The sequence below is a fragment of the Perca fluviatilis genome, chromosome 15 (assembly GCF_010015445.1).
Source record: "Perca fluviatilis chromosome 15, GENO_Pfluv_1.0, whole genome shotgun sequence".
Classification (NCBI taxonomy): Eukaryota; Metazoa; Chordata; class Actinopteri; order Perciformes; family Percidae; genus Perca; species Perca fluviatilis.
The window spans coordinates 17,733,699-17,747,940 of NC_053126.1; the positions used below are offsets into that span (position 1 = coordinate 17,733,699).

A 14,242-nucleotide genomic window follows, 5' to 3' on the forward strand; every position below is an offset into this window, starting at 1 on the left:
TCTTCAGGCAAATGACAGAGAACTGCACATCAAGGGAATGGAGCTGAAAGTCATGCATTTTTTATTGAAGAAGCATATCAAGTCAAAAATAATGTAATATAGTATTTTAGGAATTGCACATATGACTGATTTCCTGACTTTGTTTTGCCAATATATTTATATTGAAAATCCATACAGACAAGAGGACTCCATCTTAAGTCTAACATTGTCAATCCTTCAGGCCTTTTGCTAATACCGGTATGCTGCCAAGACGCTGTTGCCTGCACCGTTGCTGTTTCCAACCCTTCAAATCTAAAACACACATCACAGTTCAGACTGTTAATCCTGAAGCAATGGAAATTCCTCTCACCCTCAACTCTCCTTGCTGCAAATATTCCTCGGAGAGTTCTTGGTTATTTTGTCTTTTGTTTAATCAACACATTAGGTCTCTGTGAGTGTTTCTGTAAATGTGAAACTGTGGTTCACAAAGTAGACCCTAAGAAAAACACAAGGAGTGAGTGAGCTTGAGTTTCAGCTTCAAGTAAAATACATTTCTCACTTATTCTTAGTTTTAATTTGATGCATTATTGTGTTGCTAGAGCTGTACTGGGTTTTAGGTTACAGCACGTCATCCAGTGCTAAAAATGTTTTTGTTGGAAGTAACTGAAAGTATTATAATACTATTATAATAAATTACTTTTAATAGTATTAGTGTTGGGAATAAGATGAGCAATTAACCTTCCTTCAAACCCCCATTTTCCATATTTGTTTTTTAAATTCTGTTTTATTTTGTCATGTACAAATTAGGTTTGCACGTTGTTCAATGAGATATCAAAACAAGTAGAGCAGCAAATGTCTATCAATAGGCTCTGTGTGAGGAGGCAGACAGCCAACTACTTGCCTTCGTCTTACTTTTCAGCATTTCCTGACTTGTTTTTCTTTCCCCACATTAGGTCGGAGCTATTGTCTGATCCTCATTCAGGACGAATTTCATGCACAGACGCTCAGCTGGACTGAACATGGTTTTCCCCAAGAACACTCTTTTTGTTCTTTACTCAACATAACACAATTTTTCCAGCTAAATATTTGAATGGTTTCTCCCTCTCTTACTCACCCATGTACCTGTGCATTTTTTTTTTTTTTTTTTTTTTTTTTTTTTTTTTTTTTTTTTTTTTTTTTTAAAGGTTTTTTTCTTTATTTTCTCAGTTTAAACTCAGCGTACTGTCTTTTAATCAGAAATATGTATTTTGGTATTGTTTGTTTAGAAGCTATCTCATCATCTCTCATGCAGTATCTCACCCTCAGCTAATTTCAAGAAAACAAGTATTAAACACCATAATTTGTCTAGGATTCTGCTTTCCGTTCAGTTCATTGCACATTTGCAGCTTATTCAGGCTTTTCTGTCAGGTGTGTTCAGCTCGATATGATCTAACTGTTGACTGGATGTTTTGTAGCAATGGATAGAACTGAAAATAATCAGATATACAGGGATCAGAGGGAAGTGTCTCCTCTCAGAAAGTGCAGTCATCCTGGCAGCTACAATAACTGCCAGGAGGAGGCGCTTATCTCACATTGTGCAGAAGCATCACTGAGGAATTGAATCACAAAACACTTTGAATATGTCCCCTGTTATCAAAACCCAAAGTGTGTGTCTTTTTTGATTTAGCTGCCTTGACATTACCACATTATGAATGACTATAGAGTCCAGTGCGAGAGAGCTGAAAATATACTTTCAGAAAACACTATAAAAAGATGAAACCCAAAGATATGACACAATTCTCGCCATTTTCAGATCAGGTCTGCAATTTGTCAAATAAACAATCTCAGCTGTTAAATTTAGACACTTGGAGTGCTGCTCAGTAAATCATCCTGACAATAATGATAGCTATTTGCTTTATGGAGAGAAGGTCTGTTCTACTCACCCTGCTGACATGTTTATGTGGAAGGGGAAGGAGAGGGATGGAGTTTTTATGATGATGGATGGGAAACTATATTATTAGAGTATAATTACCATAATTTGTATGTCTAGGTGCATTTGTTGTGAGGAAGTGGAACCACATATTGTCTTGCTTACAGAAATTAAAAATGTGCTGCATTAGCAAAAATTAACCCTGAATCTCATTGAAATCTGTACCTCAACTCGCATAGTGTTTTCTATACTCTAAGTTTATTTGTATTTGTATTTTGTTTTATTTGTTGATTTCCCATGACGTGATGTATATGAACATGGGATACTTGGAAAGCTCAAAATGACTTGAGGTTTATGTGTTAACCAAATCATCTATCAAATAGTTTGATCAAATTGATCAAATAAAAGTGTTGGATTTGTTTTTTGTCTTCCTGCAATTATTTTACGTGAAATACATACGTGGTTCAGTAAGAGAGTCTTTTTTTTCTTGAATATATTGTCGTGCAGGATCGGTGCAACATCCCAGAATTAGTATGTCTATCATTTTTAGAGGCAAAGACAAAAATTACATTTAGACAAGAAATAAGAATATAAAAAAGTCTTAATTGATAGATACTGTAGTGGAAGTTTCCTGTCAGCGGGGCAAAAATATATATTTGCAAATATAGGAGCAACATGATTTTACAAAAGGCCGCAGCCCAGTGTGGAGTCAGTTTCTCAAATGAGTGAACAAGAACACTAGGCTAATATGCATTTTCAGAGTGACAGCACACACGCACTTGGCTTGGTATGACGCTACAATTTTTACATGCAATCTGATACACATGAAGACAATCAGAAAAAACACAAGAGACATCTCGGAGCCATTTCGCCTCCTCCTCCCTGTACGATAGTTTTAGGGTGACCTTGTAGCCCCTATCTGTTCAGACAAACAGTGCTCACATTGTGTTCCAGACTGGACGTCTCAGCAGTTAGAATCAAAATCTGCATGTGGGAAATGAGATCAACTCTTTCAGCATTTGTGAGAGAAGTAAAGTACGAATTTAACATAAAAATATAAGAAATTAGGCTTAAATGTAATTTTCCCATTACAATACATATGTTTTTGATTGTATATTTGATTTTCATATAAATCCCAAATGTGTTGCATCTCTAGAAAAGTAAAAATAATCTATTTCATCTGGTACAAAACATCATTGCAGCATGCAATCTGGAGATGCAGAGATGCAAACACTGGTCACAGAGCTGAGAAGAAGCAGGAATAACCTGCAGGCTGTTTCCTGTAGGGGGCTTACAAGTACAAAAACATTGGATTAGCCTCTGGCCAATGAGATTATTCAAACAGCATCTAAAAACAGCTCTCCACTCAACGCTACGCTCACTTAGTGTCAGTGAACGACACTTGGTGTGGAGTTCAGCCGCATGTGCATGCCATGACTGCGTTTTACCGAATACTTCTCCTGTTATCTGGTAAGTTGACTATTTACTTTGTAGTGGAGCTCCAACTATGAAATGCTAAGACTTGAGAAGTTATTGGAAAGACACAAAGGGGCACTCCCTTTGTGTCTTTCCAATAACTTCAAGGTAACAGCCTTGAAGGAAACTACCTGTTTACATTTTCAGAGTGAATCAGTGAAAGTGTTATTCTAAGGTAGCATGTGCAAACATATTTCTGGTGTTCATGAGGTGTGAGATGTGACTAAGTGGAAAGTCAATCCTCTGACTCCTATTGAGGCGCTGTGCAGAAACACAGGCATGTAGAAAGAAACAGACTGAAAATGTGCATGTACCTTTCCAGACTTCTTAGATGCTGTAGCCACTTAGGAGAGGAACACAGCTCAGTTGCCACTTTATTAGGAACCAAGTTAAAACTATTGCATACAAGTCCTGCAATAAGTTACAATGTTCAGTTTTTGTTGAAACTGTTTTAGTGAGGTAATTTAGTAATCATTGATATACACGGGGTGTGCAAAATAACAGAAACACCCCTGTAACACAATACACTTCAACAAACTACATCCCCTCTCTCTAAATTGATCATAAAGTTGAATCAACACCTCTCTCCAAAAACGGAACATTATAACCTTCATGAAGGTACGATTTGTTACAAGAGTGTTGTAGACTGCATTAGTTTTAATTAGGTGTTAACTCTCAGGTTCTGAACCCAAATGCAGACCAGGACAAGGTTGGTGGTGAAAAAAGGTGAGTGTTTATTGAAGACAAAAATATACTTGAAAAGGTAATGCCAGGCATGTAGACAGGTGAGTCTGGGTTATGGAATGCTGATGGTGGTTACGAACGTGATGGGAGGTGAGTACTGGTGGACATATAGTCTTGAAGGAACGACGAAGTTGATGGCTTTGGTTGTCAGACCGGGTTGAAGGGAATTCCAGGGTGAAGGTAGCCTACTGAAGATTGAGGAACAGGCAACAGTTTAGCGAACAAAGCGAATAGAAATTGACTAGCAAACAATTTGGCTGGCATGCAAGCACACATACTAGTATGGCAAATGATCCGGCAGGGACTGGATGTCAGGTCACAGCTTAAACCTTGTATGGTGTTTTGGCACCCATTTTCAATGTTTGCTAAAAGAAAAATTATGCTATTTATTATTTCTTCTAACTCAAATTTATTGGCCTTGGCTCATTTTCTGTGAAGAACATAAAAAATAACTTATTTTCAATGATTGCACACGGTCCCCCCCCTGCCCCTACACATAACTATTACATATGAGGTGTTCGGTTCTACTGGACCCGAGTGTAATAATTGTGTAATAATTGTAGGTGCTATGAAACTTAACTGTGTCCTCCTCCTAACTAGACCGCGTGTGTTGTGTGTGTGTGTGTGTGTCTGACTGACTGACTGCAGGTGTCTGTGTGCGGGAATGTTGTCTTTCTGCACCTGCTATTCACACACAAAGTTACACAATTGTTAGATTTCAAGCACTTTCACCTGTTCTGATTAAGTTCTAAGAAATAAGCACCAATAATGATAAAAAATCTTGTTTCTATTTTTTTGTACCTTTTTATAATTGAAAAAAAAACAAATGAAAATGATCATAAATGTGATCTCACATGGGTAAATGGCAACTATGAAACATAAATGATGTATATATCATTGGTAATTGAGCTAAAGTAAACATATGTTAAGTATTTCCAGCCTAGCACTCGTTACCCGGCAACCGGAAACAGGGTACGTTCAGGAAAGTCACACAAAACACGAAACACAAAACAAACCAGACAGACAGGTAAAACATGCTCAAGGGGATGGGTTTGTGACAGGTGTACCTAATAAACTGGCAACTTTTTTTTCTCATTTTGGTGTGTTGCAACACACTTATTGTGTTTATATATATATATATATATATATTTTTTTTTTTTTTTAAATAAAATTTAAATTAAAAAAACTGAGTGTGTGTAGAGCGTGGACAAAAGAAAAGGAACACTTTAACACTTGTAATTGTGTTAATTGTAGGCAGCCGTTTCTATTATTGTGTCCAACACCTGAATATCACACAATATATCAAAACCTTACCACAAAAAATGTCACTACCAGACACTACGATGTGTTTACAAGATGAGGGATGAGTTTGTTCCTCCTCTTTGGTTCTTTATTTTCCTTTGCAGTGGTTGTGGCCTCTGCGGCGACACGCAGGTCCCAACGGACAAAAAGAGGCTTACTGGAGTTGGCGGGAGCCATCAAATGCAGCACAGGAAGATCTGCCTTGGCTTACATGATGTACGGATGCTACTGTGGACTGGGTGGTCAAGGCTGGCCAAGAGACAAGGCAGATTGGTGAGGCAGGCACCCAGCTTTAATCACACTCTTCTCAAGCAAATATGACACTGTCAAGTCTGTTTTCATTTTCAAGAATATCTGGACACATGATGACAGTGTGTGCCAAAATGTAAACATTCAGCTTGCACCAGATATGGCCCACCTATACATTATGTGATGCAAAAGATATAATTCAGCATGCAATGGTGATGTTTAGCCCTCCACTCCACAGATCATGCAGACACATTATTTCCTCCTCCCTCCCATCCTGCTCGTGTACACACAGTTTCCATTTCTGAATGAGTCGACTGAACCACAGATGCTGTCCGGTGGGATGGAAGGAGGGAATGGTGTCCAAATTCAGCAGACGCACATAGTCCAATGGGTACCTCAAAATGAGTCCAAACATTCCACACCCAAATCCTAATTGCCATCTCCTTCTTTTCCATCTTCGCCGCAAGACATCGAACCCCCTCAAACCAGTTAACTGCTAATTATCTGTTGTGAAAACCCATGTGGTGATCCTTCCCTGTCTTAAAAATAGCCGTGGTGTGAGTCAAACCACAGTGCTGTTACTACCCACTTACTGCTTTCTTGACCCTGCCTTGTGTAGTCTGGAGTTCAGCCTTCAAAATAAAACATTTATCATGTTGTTAATCTCTCTGTGTAGGTGTTGCCACAGACATGACTGCTGTTATGGAGATGCAGAACGTCTTGGCTGCCAAACCAAAACAGACCAGTATAGGTGGACGTGTGAGGACAAGAAAGCTGAGTGTGGTATTGCATTTTTAATGCTTATGTATACATAATATTTTGTGATTTTTAAAAGTAAGACAGCTTCTGCTTTCTTTCTTTTAGTGGCCCCACATGTAAATGTGATGCTTCGTGTACCATGTAACACACCATCATGGGTAAACCTGAAAGTGAGACACAGATCAGGCTGTGTGATCTACAAATATCCATGAAAAGAGCAAGCAGGACGTTTATTGGAGGGGAAAGACAGGATATTTACAACATATATTTATTGGTATTTTAAGCCTCCATAAACCACAGGAAGTTCTGTACATAAATAGCAACAGACTTAATGAGGTTCACACATTTAAGTACCAAAACATAGTGGGTTGTTTATGCTATTTCATAAATAAATCAATGTAAAATTAATTCATAGTATCCACAACTACTATTCAGTAGCCAGATGTCTCTCAATTTCAGATAAACCACACACCAAATTAACCATTAAGAGGCAAAATGACAAAAGCTAGACTTTGCAAGCTTTAGAACAAGTATTCACAACAAATGACATAATCCTCTTTTCCGATTGTCACTGAAGAAAGGCATTTGTGTTCTTCATTGCAGATGATTTGATGGGCAAATGTGAAAAGCTGCTGTGCAAGTGTGACAGAGACGCCGCCAAATGTTTGAGAAAGGCACCTTTTATCCGGAAATATGCCCTTTGGCCCGATTTCCTCTGTGGTCACGAACATCCAATGTGTAATATTTATTGACACAATACATGTATGTCCTGGTGTGCCTTTTGTAAATATATTATGTTACATGGCATTACTATAAAATACTCAAAGACACTCAAATTATTTGGCTTATATGGTGTGTGTGTATTTTTTGCTGTTTTTTATTATCAGGCTCTTTTAATTAAATTGTGAAAGAACATAATGAGGTGTGTGAGGAGTAAAACAGTGTTGTGTCTTTGCAGATACCTTTATATTGAATATGTTATTTTAATATTGAATATGTTGTTTTAATAAACGACAAAAGTATTAAGAGTTTACAGTTAATTATTATACATTTTGACACACACACACACACACACACACACACACACACACACACACACACACACACACACACACACACACACACACACACACACACACACACACACACACACACACACTGTGACTCAACCTGCTGAGGATTACAGCTGCAGGAGAGCCACATAATGAAAAGGCAACTTGAGCATTTCTTTGTTCAAACTCAGTCAATACTCAGCCAGAAGGTAGATGTTAATCAGCAAGATCAGATAGCCGGACCTTACAACAGTACTTGTATTGCCTGCCTTATAACTCTGAAGTTGACTCCCTTTGCTTTGGGGTTGTTTCTGACTACACCTCATTCATTGGGATTTGAAAAAAAAAACCACTTTTGGAAATGTTGTGCCCTAATAGGCAAACTGAGGTTTTCCTGCTTTTCTATTTTGAAGTCTGCTGACACTTTCTTTTCTCCTCCCCAAATCTATGTATCAAATATTCCAGCTGCACATTGCCACTGCTATTTCAACCAGCTGCAAACCAGGGTCCATCAAACCAGCAGGAAGCCACCTGGGTTTGGCCAACAGATGGTGCCATATTCACATATACTAAACTTGAAACACGCTGACACAACAGGAACCAAGCATTCAAGGGGTACACGCCCAAACAATGAGAGAATTTGCACTTAATAATGATCATGGATACTATTATTTAGATTTGTAAAAAAATAATAACTATGTATTGAAGTTCCTAGTAACCTGTTATGACTGTGGGTTTGAATGTTTTACCTACAGTAAATGACTCTTATTTTGGTTTACCACTGTTGGTTTTGGGTTTGGCTTGGGAACCTCTTTCAGAATTGGTAAAAGTCCTGCTGTCAAGTCAAAACCTTCATTTCCCCTCTGACACCCAGTAAATGGTATCACCACCATGGCTATAATCACAGTAAACACAGCCTTCCTAGATACTCAAGTGAGCTTTTACACTTGAGTTCACACGGAAAACACAATTTCTTTGTTGAATGAGTGCACCACTCGTGAGTGTGGACTGAAATGGGAGATGATGCCGTGGTGCAGTGTCCAAAGTCCAGGACTGGAAATAAGTATCTGGGTCATGGCCCATGAACACTTGCCTGATTGTGTCCAACCTTCAGCGGCTATGAACTCTGACGTTACGGAAGCCTTACGCCGTCATCCAAGACGGTTGCTCAAAGTCCCACTTTCCTGTTTGGGTACATTGTTCTACCTCTAATCTATGCAAATGGATTTTTTTTATTTTTTTTTAGTTAAGGTTTAAAATGATATGTCATGCATTTAATTTAAAGTATTTACATGTAAACACCCTGTGTTACGTAAGCATAACGACAAAAATGCATAATGCCTTGTTAACCTTTTAATTTTTCTAAGCACAGAATGAAACAGTACAGCAGCTGTTTGAATTCATGAGATCAGAAACTGAAACATGCTTCACAGTTGCAGTACCCTCATCTAATTTAGCACCCCTGATGGTGTAACACAGGCTAAAATATTTTGATATTTAATGATTTAAAAGTAAGATTTTGGGTTTGCAGTGGGGAAACAGAGTACAGTGTGATTCATCAGGGCTTCTGAGGGATAACCATTCATTTTCTGAAGGTGTATTTGCATCACACAAGGTCTGTCTGATTCAATTTTGCCCAGGAAGCTGTCTTGTGAACCCATGAGACTCTTTTTGAAAGCAGCCTGAACCCCTGGTCCTTTCTTTTCCCTGCTGCCTGTGAAGGTTGATGAGGATGTTCCACAGAGTGGTTTTCTGCCAGCACACTCCTCTGTCCTGCCCCTGATGTCTGGGAGTGGCCTTTCAAGGATTTCAGCTCTTGACTTTGTTGATGATCTCTCACTTGTCCTGTGTACTTTCGGCAAGTGCCATCCTCACACAGCCCGTGTCTGCGTCAGCATCTTGTTGACACCTTTATGGGACTAGACCCTGCTCTGTTAGTCTATTGCTGACGGAAAATAAAATAATTCACACTGGCTGCAGCTGACATAGAAATCCTGGTTAAAAACTGACCTTGTAATAATATAACTCTTAAGGAAATCCTGTGATAGAAGAAACGCCTATCCCGCATATGCATGACAGCGTGGTTGTCACAATGAATGAGTGCATTCTTTAATTCCTGCCGGGGCAGCTGACAGAGCCTGCTCCATGCTAATTGTGTTCTTTAATCAGCTGTTTAGTTCCCCAATCGAGAGCCAGATGGCACACAATGAAGTCTCGGCTAAAACAGCTCAAAATATAAACCACAACAACCACGTGCACATCAAAGTACGACTTCTTACCAGCAGACGATCTGTATGCCCTTTTGGACTGTATGTTCAGGCAAATTGTGTATGGTCTCTATGGTCTTTAATCATATTAAATTCATAAATAACAACTTGAATGCTGCTGAACACATGATTTTGAAAATCCATATTGACTACAGAGTACTAACTGCCCACACAAACAAGGAAATCAATGTGTGTGCAGCCAAAGCAGACCTGGACCTGCTGCCAGTATGTGTTACAGACTCTGTTATCCTCCTTCTTTTATTATCTCCTTTGTGTGCTTTTTCCTTGAAGACTCTTTTTATTTGCATGTGGCAGAGGAGACATATTAAGAAATAACGAATGAAGTAAATCACAAAGGTAGAAATACTTGGACTGAAGGTAATTGATATTTAAATGTACATAGTTGTTAAAGTATTGTACAAATGAATGATAATGCAGTTTTATCTATACATATTCTATGAACATTTCAAGAGGTTAAAGTGATGTTTAGAATTGATCAACGACAAAGTTTAGGAAGCGTAAAAAATATGCAGCTCATTAACATGCCAATATAAGATATATAGGCCTGTACTTTATGCTGATATTCAATGTTGTTTTATACAGAATGATGTGGGCATCATCTATCATGATTCATGAATGTACAGTATTTCAGTTAAGCAGCCCAAAAAGGATGAGAAATATGGGAACTATGGTCAAAAAGAGTGCCTAATATTTTGAGAAGTAAGACTAATGTGAAGAAGTTTCAACTTTTGCTTGTAGTGACCCCATCTAGCCAATTAGCTCCAGCTTTCGAGGCATATGTTGTTTTGCTTATGGCTGAACATTTCATGCATTGTGTTGTTTCCTAATTGGAAACGCAGCTCTTACTTTTTTAACCAGCTTGGGGAAGTAAGAGAGACTCAATGATGATACATGTTAAATGTTTTTCTGCAAGCCGTGGACCACACAGCCCCCACCTGTGCCACGGAAACACCGGGAAAAGGCAGTCAAGGTTCAGTCATTCAAACATAAGGAATGCATGCACACACTTATTCTGTTGCTATATCAGGAGTTTAAATAGCATCTGTGAAAGGTGAAGCTATTTAGAAGGGTCCTGATAAATGCTTTCCTAATCTTGTTGGAGGAAATGTTATGCAACACACTCAATTCCAGTACTGTGTCATATGCTTACATAGGTAGGTAAATATACTTTTATGGTAAACATTATTTTTAGATGACATTCTTCTCCAATTTAAACTTTCTCTAGATCTGTTTAACCAACTACATATAACTGAATAATAATATCATATAAGGTTTGTGGATTTTAAAATATATTACACAATTTTTTTCTCTCACCGTCTGTGAAGTCATCTATGAAAAGCTGAATGGCAGCAAATCATCCTGAAAAAAAAAAAAGAAACAAAAAAATTTGAATTTCTCATTTTACTTTCATGGATTATAGGATCAGTTTTTTTTATTGTTATTGACACTATTCACAAGCAATCATACAGGTTACCATGGGAATGAGCTGCTGGCACTGAATCATGAACTTACTAATAATACTTTTTTTTTCATGGTAAGGCTGCTCATAGTGTCATAAAGGACAATCTCTTTTTCCACTTCATGAAGAATACACTTCAGAACCAGCAAGTTTGCCATCTGGATGTTATTTTCAGTGACCAAGGTAGTGATCTGTGTGCTAAATGTAGCATTTCATTTTACACTGATGGTAGTTGGTGGCTGGACATTATCCAGCAGTGATGTGCTGTGGATGTTGCTGACTAAGGTTTTTCTAAAAACCACTGCAGCAGCTTCCAGTTGTTTTCTTTCTATCATCATGCGTGAGTTTACAAAGGGAACGTGATGATACGCTGCTGCAGCAGATATGAATCATTGATGCTGCAACATGGAGCGTTACCCAGGAAACTGCAGTCTGATTAGTGTGAGCTGAGTAGATGCATAATTATAGTGACGTTGTCACAATGTGATGTGAAAACATATTTGCATAGGAGACTTAATGGAATATTGTGGAAAAAAACGTCATTAAATTACATTTGATAACATTCAGAAGAATGCACACACAAACTACTGATTGTTGCAGACTGGGCACAAATGAGAGCAGATGGGTTTTAATTATATACATAACCACTGTATTTTGAGAAATATACTTTCATAATTATTCAACTCAGAAGATCTCTGCAGAAGCAACAACAATTTTCTGAAACGCATATGTGCTCATTCTGCCTGTAGGAATAAAACTCTTCAAATGTTATATGTAAAAGTACTAAGGCTTTACCAGGCCTTTGTATGCAGTGTTCTTTTGTGTGTCAAAACCTCTCCACAATGGCTAAAATGTGCTTTTCAATATTTCAAGAAATAATGCTTCTCTGTTTTATAACAGATAATCTCTTTGAGCTAATGACAAACCTATTTACAAGTGCTAACAACCATAACATGAGGAAATTTCAATTTGGTATAGAAAATGGAGAGATAGATAGTGTCCAAAAACCTATTCAAAATATATCCAACCCTCTTAAAACAACAATATGAAGCAATATTGTCCATTTGTAGCATATTACTTTGTTTGTTTGGGTGACTTCCCAACTATTTTCCAAGTCATTTTATTTATATAGCCCAATTTCGCCACAAGGGGCTTTACAATCCGTACAGCATATCTGTCCTTTTACCCTCAATTTGGACTTAAACTATTGTCTAGCCTGACATGGCTGAATTTCCATTCTCAGTTCAGTTATAAATAAGACTTATGTCTCATTTTGTGTTAAATGACTGCCCTTGGCTTTTCTGTGCATCAGGCTCATCCTCAGTGGGTGAGGCCTACACTACCTCCTGTGGACCACAGCTGAGTTTCTTTCTTTTGACAACTGTACATTTATAATAGCCTATGCATACAAATGGTTGATTGGCTATACAGACCCCAAACAAGTGAGTAAAACATGAATTAAAATAAACAGACGTAATGAAACTGAATTTAAAGGAATACGTAGGCAATTTGTCTTTCAGGTAGGCAATTTAAAGCCAAATGTAAGCACACATTCATGATTTAGTTAGAACATATTGGTAGTAACATCACTTAGAGGTTGTTAGTGGAGAGCGAAGACAGTTAGTGTGTCTATGAATTCACATACATCGAGTTTAAGTTATATATTCAAAAGGCACGGACGGGGTTCGAACCCGCGATCTTCGGTTTACGAGACCGACGCCTTACCACTTGGCCACCGCGCCTGCGCTGAAAAAAACCGTCTCGAACCATTTTGTAGAGCGAATACCCGTGTCTGGGTGTATCATATATATGGCTCCAGTGGACTAACTGATGTCCTTTACTGTACATACCACCGACGCTCGCCTTCCCCTCATCATGATCTGCAAAGATTCGCTACCCTTCTAAATGTATTGTCGTCATTCGGCCACAAGGGGAGGCTATTATCTTCCATGTGTGAACAACATGTGTCTATCTTTTGCAGTTTTCAGCAAGCAGAGGTCTCTGCTCTCCATCTTCCAGGGTTAACAACAAAGGAGGTGAGAGCTTGCTCTTTACAGTCTTTACTCTTCATTGTTTTGTTAAACATTAACTGATAGAAGTGCTTACTATTTAAAAAAATATAGGATATACTGGAAAGTAATAAAATTGTGCTAGTTTTGAATTCTTAGATGTAGTGTGATTTTTTTTCACGTCAATCTACCCATTAGATTTCAACGTGTCTTCTCTACAAGGCTGATAGTGGATGGAAAGGTCAGAGGAGTTAGCCAATGAAGTTGAGGTTTTTGAGATACCATAATGTATGACGACAATCACAAAACAATATGTCAACGTTTGGTCAAATTTTGGTCTAACAGTGGTGCTAGAGAAAAGGTCAGTGGGTCACCATAATCACCAATCTTCCTTGGACTTAATATCCAAACTAAATTGAATGGCAATCTGTGCCTTACTGTCAATACATTTTGTTCTGAATCAGTGTTGAACAGATTGAGATTGAGCTTGCATAACTACTAGTATGAAAACCAGTAGGCTGCTTGTAATTCTTCTCTAAGCAATACAATATGCATGAAGCACAGACTGCAGCTTTTCACTGTCTTTCTTTTCAAAACATCAAAGATGAATGCTGCCTGAGGGGCTTTTTTCGCTTTTTTTGTACCAGATATCCTAGAGGCTGTTTGAAAAATGAATAAGACTAATTTCCATTGGGAATGAGTTACCAGTGAAAATCACAGATGTGGAGAGTTTACCTTGACCTGCTTATAGCAATTTGTCAACACCAAAAGAGGAGGCTTCTTTTAAAAAATTAAATAAACCACATAGGTAGATTTAATTCAGACCACCTTGAAATGTGACAGTTTCTCTGAAAGCCCAGCCATGCTTTATTGTTCCATCTGTTCGATATATTTACCTAAAATAATATTTAGCATTAGCATTAGCATAAATTAGCATTTATGTTTATTGCACCCACAAGTCAGCAATGATACTTTGCAGATACATGCCACATCTCCAGGTCCCAAGGTTTTTGGTG

General features: G+C 38.1%; 1 protein-coding gene and 1 non-coding gene across 2 annotated transcripts; one reads left to right on the forward strand and one right to left on the reverse strand.

Annotated features, from left to right (window-relative positions):
* The first annotated feature begins 3,292 nt into the window (after window positions 1–3,292).
* pla2g10 (phospholipase A2 group X) lies at window positions 3,293–7,446 on the forward strand. Its single transcript, XM_039823773.1, is given in 5 exon segments — window positions 3,293–3,311; window positions 3,314–3,358; window positions 5,515–5,683; window positions 6,336–6,442; window positions 7,022–7,446. Coding segments are annotated over 5 exon segments (471 nt in total). The 5' UTR covers window positions 3,293–3,310; the 3' UTR covers window positions 7,171–7,446.
* A 5,441-nt stretch (window positions 7,447–12,887) lies between these two features.
* trnat-cgu lies at window positions 12,888–12,959 on the reverse strand. The gene has a single exon. It is a non-coding gene; the product is annotated as a tRNA-Thr (tRNA).
* Window positions 12,960–14,242: the final 1,283 nt, after the last annotated feature.